Raw genomic sequence first — 12,068 nt, 5'->3', positions numbered from 1 at the left:
TAGATGAGGGGAAGGCGGTTGATGTAGTCTACATGGACTTCAGTAAGGCTTTTGACATGGTCCCGCATGGGAGGCTGATGAAGAAGTTAAAAGTCCATGGGATCTGGTGTAATTTGGCAAACTAGATCCAAAATTGGCTTAGTGGTAGGATGATGTGGCGATGCCGACGTTGGACCATCTTGAGGTAAGCACAATAAGAAGTCTCACAACACCAGGTTAAAGTCCAACAGGTTTATTTGGTAGCACAAGCCACAAGCCACAAGCTTTCAGAGTGCTGCTCCTTCATCTGATTAAGGAGCACTGCTCTGAAAGCTTGTGGCTTGTGGCTTGTGCTACCAAATAAACCTGTTGGACTTTAACCTGGTGTTGTGAGACTTCTTACTGTTATTAGTGGTGGGAAGCAGAGGGTGATTGGAAGCCTGTGTCCAGTGGTTTTCTGCGTGGATCGGTGCTGGGTCCCTTGTTGTTTGTAGTGTACATTAATGATCTGGACATGAATGTAGGAGGTATAATAAGTAAATTCACAGATTACACAAAAATTGGTGGCATGGTAAATAGTGAGGAGCAAAACCTTAGATTACAGGATGATATAGACGGGCTAGTTAGATGGGTAGAACAGTGGAAAATGGAATTTAACCCTGAAAGATGTGAGGTAATACATTGTGAGAGGCCTAACAAGGCAAAAGAATATACAATGAATGGTCGGACCCTCGGAAGTATAGAGGATCAGAGGGACCATCGTGTGACATGTCCATAGATCTCTGAAGACAGCAGGACAGATATATAAGGTGGTTAAGAAGGATACATGGGATACTTGCATTTATTAAGCAAAGCATTGAATATAAGAGCAAGGAGGTTATGTTGGAGCTATATAAAACACTGGATTAGTGTGCACAGTTCTGATTGCCACACTATAGGAAGTGATTAAATCAGAGAAGGTGCAGAGGAGATTCACCAGGATGTTGCCCTGGCTGGAATGTTTCACCCATCAAGAGAGACTGGATAGGCTGGGGTTATTTTCTTTGGAGCAGAGAAGGCTGAGGGGGGACCTGGTTGAGGTGTATAAAATTATGAGGGGGATAGATAGGGTAGATAGGAAGGAACTTTTCTCCTTAGCAGAGGGAGGCTTAGATTTAAGTTAAGAGACTGAAGGTTTATAGGAGATGTGAGGAAAAACGTTTTCACCCAGTAGGTGGTGGGTATCTGGACTTCACTGCCTGAAAGGGTGGTAGAGCTGGGAACCCTCTATTTAAAAGAGCACTTGAAATGCCATAGCATACAAGGCAATGGGCCAAGTGCTGGAAAATGGGATTAGAATGGATAGGTGCATGATGTCCAGCGCAGACACAATGGGCCAAATGGTCTCTTTCTGTGCTGTAAAACTCTGTGACTCTATGACATGCTGAGAGTTTTATTGTATGTTTGAAGGCTATGTATGTTGCGGCCGGGGGGTGGGGGGGGGGGTGTGTGTGTGGAGGGGGGGGGGGCGTGGGGAGGGCAGTGACTTAGTGGTAGTGACGTAGTGGTATTATCACTGGAATGGTAATCCAGACACCCAGGGTATTGCTCTGGGGACCTGGATTCAAACCCCACCATAGCAAATGGTGGAATTTTAATTGAAAAACAATCTGGAACTTAAAGTCTAATGATGACTATGAATCCACTGTCAATTGCCATAAAAGTCCACTTGATTCACTAATGTGAAGGAAATGCGTCTTCCAGACCCACAGCAACGTGTTTGACTCTTAAATATCCTCTGAACAAGGGCAGTTCATGATGGGCAATTAATGCTGGCCTAGCCAGTGATGCCCACCTCCTGGAAATAAATAAAAATAAGATAGAATATCGTGGCTAGGTGACCCTCGGCAGTGGAGTGGGCAAGCCACACAAACCTATGTGGACATTAGCGGGATCAGAAGATGGTGCTGCTGGCCAATGGCGAGCCACCTCCATCCTGGGGACAGGCTGGAAAATCCCGCCCAGAGTTTGTATTCTATTAGCGCCAACCTACAGTCTTCATTCCTAATTCTTGCGAGGAGCAGAATCAGAGAGCAAAGATCCAAGAAGAGCAATGATAAATACACAAGAATGTGGCACAGTATTCAGGACCCCACTGCTAAAAATTGGGAATGCAAAATGTTGCAGCTGTATAAGGTGTTGGTGAGGCCACACCTGGAGTACTGTGTACAGTTTTGGTCTCCTTACTTGAGAAAGGATATACTGGCACTGGAGGGGGTGCAGAGGAGATTCACTAGGTTGATTCCAGAGTTGAGAGGTTTGGCTTATGAGGAGAGACTGAATAGACTGGGGCTATACTCATTGGAATTCAGAAGAATGAGGGGAGATCTTATAGAAACATATAAGATTATGAAGGGAATAGATAAGATAGAAGCAGGGAAGTTGCTTCCATTGGCAGGTGAAACTAGAACTAGGAGGCATGGCCTCAAAATAAGTGGAAGCAGAGTTAGGACTGAGTTGAGGAGGAACATTTTCACACAAAGGGTTGTGATACTGTGGAATTCCCTGCCCAGTGAAGCAGTTGAGGCTACTTAATTGAATGTTTTTAAGGCAAGGATAGATAAATTTTTGAACAGTAAAGGAATTAAGAGTTATGGTGAGTGGGCGGGTAAGTGGAGCTGAGTCCATGAAAAGATCAGCCATGATCTTACTAAATGGCGGAGCAGGCTCGAGGGGCCAGATGACCCACTCCTGCTCCTAGTTCTTACGTTTTTATGTTCTATAAAAGGAAGAAAGATGTAAGGAATACTTTGACTTGATTTGGTTTATTATTGTCACATGTATTGGGATACAATATTATTTCTTGCACGCTCTACAGACAAAGCATACCATTCATAGAGGACATAGGGGAGAAGGAAAGAAGATTTTTATTTTTATTCATTCGAGGGACATGGGCTTTGCTGGCTGGCCAGCATTTATTGTCCATCCCTAGTTGCCCGTGGTGGGCAGTTGAGAGTCAACCACATTGCTGTGGCTCTGGAACCACATGTACGCCAAACCAGGTAAGAACAACAGATATTCTTCCCTAAAGGACATTAATGAACCAGATGGGTTTTCCCCGATAATCGACAATGGTTTCATGGTCAGCAGTAGATTCTTAATTCCAGATTTTTAAAAAAATCAAATCATCTGCTGTGGCAGAATTCAAACCTGGTACCCAGAACATTAGCTGAGTTTCTGGATTAATAATCTAGCAATAATACCATTAAGGCCATTGCCTAGTGCATAATATAGTGTTACAGTCATAGCTAGGATGTCTTTGTCGTCCACAGATAATGGGGATTTACAATTTTAGAAGTAAAACACACTGGGGGGAATTCTCCTATCCTGCCATCATGGGAATTGTACCGGGCAGGGAGCAGACCATGCAATGGTCCATTGGCCTTGGGCGGGATTCTCCGTTTTTGGGCCGAGTGTGGCCTGAGAATCCCACCCACTGTCTGTGGGAATAGCAGAAGCTTGTAACCAGGTAGCAGGTAGTAACCAGGTAGTGTCTACCAGGTAGTGTCTACCCGGTAGCAGGTAGTAACCAGGTAGTGTCTACCAGGTAGTGTCTACTTCAATGCAAAGAGCATCCGGAACAAGGTAGATGAACTTGGGGCGTGGATTGGTACTTGGGAATACGATGTTGTGGCCATTACGGAGACGTGGGTAGAACAAGGACAGGAATGGTTGTTGGACGTTCCGGGGTATAGATGTTTCACTAAGTGTAGGGAAGCTGGTAAAAGAGGTGGAGGAGTAGCATTGTTAATCAAGGATAGTTTAACGGCTGCGGAAAGGCACTTCAAGGGGGATCTGCACACTGAGGTAATATGGGCTGAGGTTAGAAATAGGAAAGGAGCGGTCATGTTGTTAGGAGTTTACTATAGGCCCCCAAATAGTAATAGAGATGTGGAGGAAGAAATTGCTAAGCAGATTATGGATATGTGTGGGGGTCACAGGGTAGTTGTCATGGGGGACTTTAACTTTCCAAATATTGATTGGAACCTTTGTAGGTCGAATAGTTCGGATGGGGCAGTTTTTGTGCAGTGTGTGCAGGAGGGTTTCCTGACACAATATGTGGATAGTCCGACAAGAGGTGAGGCCACATTGGATTTGGTACTGGGAAATGAACCGGGCCAAGTGTTAGATTTGGTTGTGGGAGAGCATTTTGGAGATAGTGACCACAATTCGGTGTCTTTTATTATTGCAATGGAGAGGGATAGGGCCGTACAGCAGGGCAAGGTTTACAATTGGGGGAGAGGTAATTATGATGCGATTAGGCAAGAATTCGGGGGCATAAGTTGGGAACAGAAACTGTCAGGGAAAGGCACTAATGAAAAGTGGAACTTTTTCAAGGAACAAATACTGGGTGTCCTTGATAGGTATGTCCCTGTCAGGCAGGGAGGAAATGGCCGAGTGGGGGAACCATGGTTCACGAAAGAGGTGGAATGTCTTGTGAAAAGGAAGAGGGAAGCTTATGTAGGGATGAGGAAACAAGGTTCAGATGGCTCGATTGAGGATTACACGTTAGCAAGGAACGAGCTGAAAAAGGGACTTAGGAGAGCTAGGAGGGGACATGAGAAGTCCTTGGTAGGTCGGATCAAGGAAAACCCCAAGGCTTTTTACTCTTATGTGAGGAATAAAAGAATGACCAGGGTGAGGTTAGGGCCGGTCAAGGACAGTAGTGGGAACTTGTGTATGGAGTCAGTAGAGATAGGCGAGGTGATGAATGAATACTTTTCTTCAGTGTTCACCAAGGAGAGGGGCTATGTTTTTGAGGAAGAGAAGGTGTTACAGGCTAATAGGCTGGAGGAAGTAGATGTTCGGAGGAGGATGTCCTGGCAGTTTTGAATAAACTGAAGGTCGATAAGTCCCCTGGGCCTGATGAAATATATCCTAGGATTCTTTGGGAGGCAAGGGATGAGATTGCAAAGCCTTTGGCTTTGATCTTTGGGTCCTCGCTGTCCACAGGGATGGTGCCAGAGGACTGGAGAATGGCGAATGTTGTTCCTCTGTTTAAGAAAGGGAATAGAAATGACCCTGGTAAGTATAGACCGGTTAGTCTTACTTCGGTGGTTGGTAAATTGATGGAAAAGGTCCTTACGGATGGGATTTACGACCATTTAGAAAGATGCGGATTAATCCGGGATAGTCAGCACGGATTCGTGAAGGGCAAGTCGTGCCTCACAAATTTGATTGAATTTTTTGAGGAGGTAACTAAGTGTGTTGATGAAGGTAGGGCAGTTGATGTTATATACATGGATTTTAGTAAGGCGTTTGATAAGGTCCCCCATGGTCGGCTTATGATGAAAGTGAGGAGGTGTGGGATAGAGGGAAAGTTGGCCGATTGGATAGGTAACTGGCTGTCTGATCGAAGACAGAGGGTGGTGGTGGATGGAAATTTTTCGGATTGGAGGCAGGTTGCTAGCGGAGTGCCACAGGGATCAGTGCTTGGTCCTCTGCTCTTTGATTTTTATTAATGACTTAGAGGAGGGGGCTGAAGGGTGGATCAGTAAATTTACTGATGACACCAAGATTGGTGGAGTAGTGGATGACGTGGAGGGCTGTTGTAGGCTGCAAAGAGACATAGATAGGATGCAAAGCTGGGCTGAAAAATGGCAAATGGAGTTTAACCCTGATAAATGTGAGGTGATTCATTTTGATACGACTAATTTAAATGTGGATTACAGGGTCAAAGGTAGGGTTCTGAAGACTGTGGCGGAACAGAGAGATCTTGGGGTCTATATCCACAGATCTCTAAAGGTTGCCACTCAAGTGGATAGAGCTGTGAAGAAGGCCTATAGTGTGTTGGCTTTTATTAACAGGGTGTTGGAGTTTAAGAGCCGTGGGGTTATGCTGCAACTGTACAGGACCTTGGTGAGACCACATTTGGAATATTGTGTGCAGTTCTGGTCGCCTCACTATAGGAAGGATGTGGAAGTGCTGGAGAGAGTGCAGAGGAGATTTACCAGGATGCTGCCTGGTTTGGAGGGTAGGTCTTATGAGGAAAGGTTGAGGGAGCTGGGGCTGTTCTCTCTGGAGCGGAGGAGGCTGAGGGGAGACTTAATAGAGGTTTATAAAATGATGAAGGGGATAGATAGAGTGAACGTTCAAGGACTATTTCCTCGGGTGGATGGAGCTATTACAAGGGGGCATAACTATAGGGTTCATGGTGGGAGATATAGGAAGGATATCAGAGGTAGGTTCTTTACGCAGAGAGTGGTTGGGGTGTGGAATGGACTGCCTGCAGTGATAGTGGAGTCAGACACTTTAGGAACATTTAAGCGGTTATTGGATAGGCACATGGAGCACACCAGGATGATAGGGAGTGGGATAGCTTGATCTTGGTTTCAGATAAAGCTCGGCACAACATCGTGGGCAGAAGGGCCTGTTCTGTGCTGTACTGTTCTATCTAAAACATCAAAATCAGGCACAAAGCAGCAGCTAAAGAAGCAAGTGGATTATTTTGTTCATTGTTATTTTTCATTGTTATTAATCAAAGCTCGTAAGAAGAAAAACTGAAAATAATTAATGGGATTTCTAAAACACAGAAACATTTCTGGGTTTATTTAAATTTGATTTCATACTTTTGTATGAGAGTAGGTATTTCCAATATTTCCCATGTGTATTTGTTATAATTAGTATTGTTTTTATATTGACTAAAGCTCACTGCATTGCACACTGCATGTAAGTACAGGTTGCCCTCGTCAACACTGCCTCTCTGTATTTTTCTTAAAATCTTGCCTCAGAAGCCCTGCTGTGATAATCGTTACCTTAATTCCAAACTATAATAAAATGCCACTGCTGCTGACTTTGAATCATGGTTGCACATTGTAGTTATGCTGGGCAGGGAAGAAAGGGATCAGTGAATGCAGTGGAGACTGTGTCAATATTTTAGAATAGGTTGGATAGATAGCTGATAAAAAGGCGGATAAAAGGATATAGGAACAGAATGGGCACATGGGATTAGGGGTATGGCTCATGTGGAGGGTAAACAGCAGCACAGACAGTTCCAGGCATGTTGCATTTAGGATAACCAAGGCTGCATACAGCCTAACCAGCAATCCTTAGAAGAATTGTTAGATATTGCCAATCGAAAGATAATAGGTGGAATCTTCCATTCATTCATGCTTCATTGCCGCTGCAAGTGAGGACGGGAAATTTGGCGCTCAGCCAAATCTCTGTTCACTGCAGCGGGATCAAAGAATCCCGCCTGTAACATGAATGGCCTGTAAATTCTGGCCAATTTTTTATAACGGTACAGAGCTGAGCTCCTGCTTTAATGATGAGTTGTCTGGTGCCCTGCAGCAAGAGTCAACCCTGTGCAATACTAATTTCAATGATGTTCCAGACCCAACTTTAATCCAGCCTCAAATCTATCTGGTCTGGCACAAGGACTATGAAAGTTCCACCCTGATATAATGATTGAATTAAGTGAATCTGATCACAAATGTTGCTCTGTATGTTGACTTTGCTAAATGTAAAATAAAACAATTTAATAATTTGTTTTTCAAAATAATCATTTGGCAATATTTCTGAAAAAAACACTTTTTGTCTTCTACTCATCAGAATAACTCGCAAGAAATTACTAACAGTAAAGGGGAACAACAATTTATACTGCATGAGAAAAGAATGTTGATTGGCTAGCAAGTGAACTCTGATTGGTGGAGGCATTGCCATGGAGATTACAGCATGGAAGAGTTAACAGCCCAGCTTTGTTCAAATTCAAACTGGGCAGGTTGACTCTGATTGGTCAAGGCATTATCCTGGGGAATGAATCAGAGAAGGACCTCCCCAAACCTTTGTTTAGTTGAAAAAGGTGCAATGTGTGGATGTGTACCTTCTATCTGAAAAGGACAGGACTCTGTGCATGAATTTTTGTTTGATTTGATTTGATTTATTATTGTCACATGTATTAACATACAGTGAAAAGTATTGTTTCTTGCGTACTGTACAGACAAAGCATACCATTCATAGAGAAGGAAACGAGAGAGTGCAGAATGTAGTGTTACAGTCATAGCTAGGGTGTAGAGAAAGATCAACTTAATGCAAGGTAAGTCCATTCAAAAGTCTGACAGCAGCAGGGAAGAAGCTGTTCTTGAGTCGGTTGGTACGTGACCTCAGACTTTTTCTCGAAAGAAGAAGGTGGAAGAGAGATGAGTGGGGTTCTTACTTATGCTGGCTGCTTTGCCGAGGCAGTGGGAAGTATAGACAGAGTCAATGGATGGGAGGCTGCTTCGCGTGATGGATTGGGCTACATTCACAACCTTTTGTAGATCCTTGTGGTCTTGGGCAGAGCAGGAGTCATACCAAACTGTGATACAACCAGCAAGAATCCTTTCTATGGTGCATCTGTAAATGCTGATGAGAGTCGTAGCTGACATGCCAAATTTCCTTAGTCTTCTGAGAAAGTAGAGGCGTTGGTGTGCTTTCTTAACTATAGCATCGGAATGGGGGGGACCAGGACAAGTGGTTGGTGATCTGGACACCTAAAAACTTGAAGTTCTTGACCCTTTCTACTTCGTCCCCATTGATATAGACAGGGGCATGTTCTTCTTTACGCTTCCTGAAGTCGATGACAATCTCCTTCATTTTGTTGATATGTTATGTGGCTTCTAGCATGCGTAAGTGAGCCACACTGCGATCCCAAATGACAACTCTAAATTTGTTTTCAGTGTAACTCTTATCACAATGAAGATGTTTCCTCACTTTACCTTGTCTACACCAGTTTATCATGTCAAAAAGATTAGCAGGCACACATGTGCAAGTCACTGCGTAAAATTTAATTTTGACAGGGACCGGGGTGGACACAAAATGAACAATAGAAAATTAGTTGCCTTTATACGCTTCACTGAATTTCCATTCCCCTGAAATTCAAAGAAAGGATGGGGATTGTTTTATACCTTCAAATCGACAACACATTGTTCTCATAAATTCCAGCTCCCAAGTATTTTTTCTAACTAACGAGAAAATAATATATAAGGAAGAAAATGTCATTCTATGTCTCTCTTTAAGGCATTGACAGATATAGGTACTGAACTGCATATTCTGCTTTGAATTCTAGAACTTACCGGATGGACTGAAATGGCCTTTTCCACTTTGAATTTCCATAGGGGCAATTCAATCATCTGTCATCACTTTATCAGAAAATCCACTGGAAAAGCCAAAGGAATGCTTTAAACAGTCATTATGTTCCAACAGCGCCTTACTGCACATAGCATGCAGTAACATTTTGATGTTATGGCCAAATGGATTTTTGCTTGCTGTTGTCTTTGACTTGTCATTTTTACTTTTTAATATTTCTGTATTGCCAGGATTAGTGTGTAATGGGTTAAATGTATCTCACCCAAGGTTTCTCAAAGAGGTTAGACTTAGTTGTGTTGGCATCAACACTGCTTACTTATGCAAGTTACTGAAGCTGTGAACAATGAGAAATCCCCAAGTGGGAATTAACTGGAATGGGCACATTCACTGACAAGCATTTTAGGCTATCAGTAGAGATTATTTTCTTTCAATATTAATGAACAGACATTCTTGTTTAATTAAATCATGACAAGTATATTGTCTACTCACAGTTCTAAGGTTGGGTACCAATCTCAAGCCCTCTCATTGTTAGCTCAATGGGTATAAACCTTGACCAATGACTCAAGGCAGGTACAGTCTCGTATAAGCAAAGTTGTGTGGCCTTGGCAGTTAATGGCCAAAGGTTGTAGGTATTTTTAAAGTCTGAGCCAATTTAAATTTAAAGAGCGAAGCAGTAAATGGTCTTCTGTCACAGGGCCCATGCTTAAAAAGAAAGTAAGTTACATCTTTGTTGTTTTCATACACTGAGGAGTCCAGGGAATTGATGTTCACATTGTGAAAACTGTTTGTTCATGTACTTTATGTAAATAAACCAGTTATTCAAAGTCTGAAACCTCAGTTTCCATGCCATGCTTATTCAGTCTGTCTTCCATATAGAGAAAGTAAGCAGATGTCGGTGCCAAGGGAGAAAGAAAAATAAGTTACATTTCAGCCATGATTGGGTGGAGTAAGTGTTTTCTTTTACAGTTCCTTGGTCACGCTATTGTGCATCTAGATAATTGGACAGAAAAGGGTGCACCCCAGATTTTAAGTCCACTGGCAGGAGTCATGAGCGATGCTGAACCTGAGGAAATAGCAAACTGTGATAGATATATTTCATTATGATAATTGTCAGCAAATACAAGTATATCACTCATATCTACATAAGGGAAAGGCAATGTCTCTCTGACTTTGTGTCAACCTTCCTAATTTTCTCATTAAGCTTGGTACAATATGCACACTGAGAGAGCTCTATCACAGTCGCAGTTTAGATTAACTAATTCAATGCAGACCTGGGATAAGTCCTGAGTCCTTTGGGAGGAAAGAAATCTACATTTATGGTTCCCAGACAGTCAGTGGAAGGATCAGGATGGATCACTCACCACAAGCTTATATTTTTTAAACATGTCTTTCGAGTCTGGATGGTTTTGGCTACCGATTGAATAACGTCACTGAGCCAGCCCATGAGACCTTTCTGTTAACTTAACTGCTGCCCTGTACTGAACTGCCTCCATTCAGCACCTTTCCACAACAATCTTCAGCTGGATCCCTATGCAACTGTTTGTTGATCAGAACCTTATGAAATAGAAGGTTTGTTGCCCATTCACTGGTGCTCCATCTGGTGCCTCGCTTTATGTATAACACAGCTCGAGGTCCACCTGCCTCACGTACTTAGTCACGATGGCCACAGGTTTTGTTTTAAAAATCCCAGATTGTAGGACAGTTTAAGTGGGGAAATGAACAGAGGGTGGTTAGAATATGAAATTCGGTGCCAGTGTTGTTGAGGCAAAACTTTTTTCTAAAATGGAATTAGATATTAGCTTTGGAAAGAGGTATGGAACAGGTGAGTGGGATTGTCAGGTTGGTGGAATAAAACAGCAGCCTGGTTCTATGCTGTGCCACTCTGAATCTCTTGCTCTCTGATGCTCAGTGAGACTGCACACATTTTGTGGATTGGGCTGCCTGCTTCTGCCTCTGGGTGGATATTCTGTAATATTATACACCTTGTACATCAGGTGGCTACAGTCTCTCCTCCCGAAACAAGAATGCCCCCAGCAAGAACACTCTCTCCCCTGGCTGAACATCAGGTAGTTGCATTGTGATTGACAGCCCGGGTGACGTCGGCGCTGTGCTCCCTCTGCCTCTCTCTCTCTCTCTGGCTGCTTTCACACTGGCTTCATTTTCTCACCCGGAGGGAAAGGGAATCAGATCGGGCAGCCACAGCTCGGATATCATCCCATTCAGTCCCTCCGGCAACAGAGCTGACCTGGCAAATGCCAAATCCGCATCAGCCGCAGAAAAGCCACCCCACCGCGCCGACAGGGTTTATTTCATGGTGAGTTTCATTTGCCATTGCATGTCGGAAAATGAACATCTCCGTGCTGCTCTTCAGATACATGTTTTCCGGAGCATTTTCGGTTGGCAAGGAGCGATGCAGTGTGTTGATTGCAGTCTGATGCGGGGCGCTTACAAAGATACATCCAAAGCTGCCTTGCAAATTCAACCGCTCCTGGTTAAAGGGAGGGATGGAGCAGAACGCAGATTTGCTCAGTACTCCCTGTCTTTGTCTCCCCTTAATGACTGAACGTGTGGCTGTGTTCCTGCTGGTACCCGTGTTTGTGCACAGAATAGGTCGGGTTCTTAGTGCATCACACGTTAACTGGAAGTGTATAAATAATAGATTGATGCAGGTGCCCTATGTTCTGCAGTCTTTGTGTATATATTTGCATGTGGATTTTGCCTGTGCACGAAGAATATTTCAGCTGTAGATCGCCTGCGTTTGCTGGTTAAGTTTCTCAGGTGCGGGCAGTATTGTTATTGCCAATGTGGCATGGTCACTGCCATTTCTTACCTCCAAAGTGGCGCTAATCCCCAAACTGTTCTTAACCTGGAGCACCTAACCCTCTATGAATGTACGCTTTAGAAACGGGCATTGTGTAGCAGATGCAGAATAATGGAGCATGGTGGGTGATGGATACAACATGTTCTTTTGTGTGGAAAGATTG

At 43.6% G+C, this 12,068-nt stretch overlaps 1 protein-coding gene across 2 annotated transcripts in view; it reads left to right on the top strand.

The window, feature by feature from the left end:
• The window catches only part of ska1 (spindle and kinetochore associated complex subunit 1), a 66,500-nt gene extending 56,587 nt beyond the window's left edge, over positions 1 to 9,913 (top strand). For both annotated transcript variants that reach the window (XM_078227564.1, XM_078227636.1), the window contains one exon: positions 9,065 to 9,913. In XM_078227564.1, coding sequence (XP_078083690.1) covers positions 9,065 to 9,180 — 116 coding nt within the window. In that variant the 3' untranslated portion in view covers positions 9,181 to 9,913. The remainder of the gene's footprint in view (positions 1 to 9,064) is intronic.
• The last annotated feature ends 2,155 nt before the right edge of the window (positions 9,914 to 12,068 follow it).

Source organism: Mustelus asterias, chromosome 1, assembly GCF_964213995.1.
Source record: "Mustelus asterias chromosome 1, sMusAst1.hap1.1, whole genome shotgun sequence".
In the NCBI taxonomy this organism is placed as follows: Eukaryota; Metazoa; Chordata; class Chondrichthyes; order Carcharhiniformes; family Triakidae; genus Mustelus; species Mustelus asterias.
Note: the sequence above shows the minus strand (reverse complement) of the source record. Positions and strands in the feature narration are given on the sequence as shown.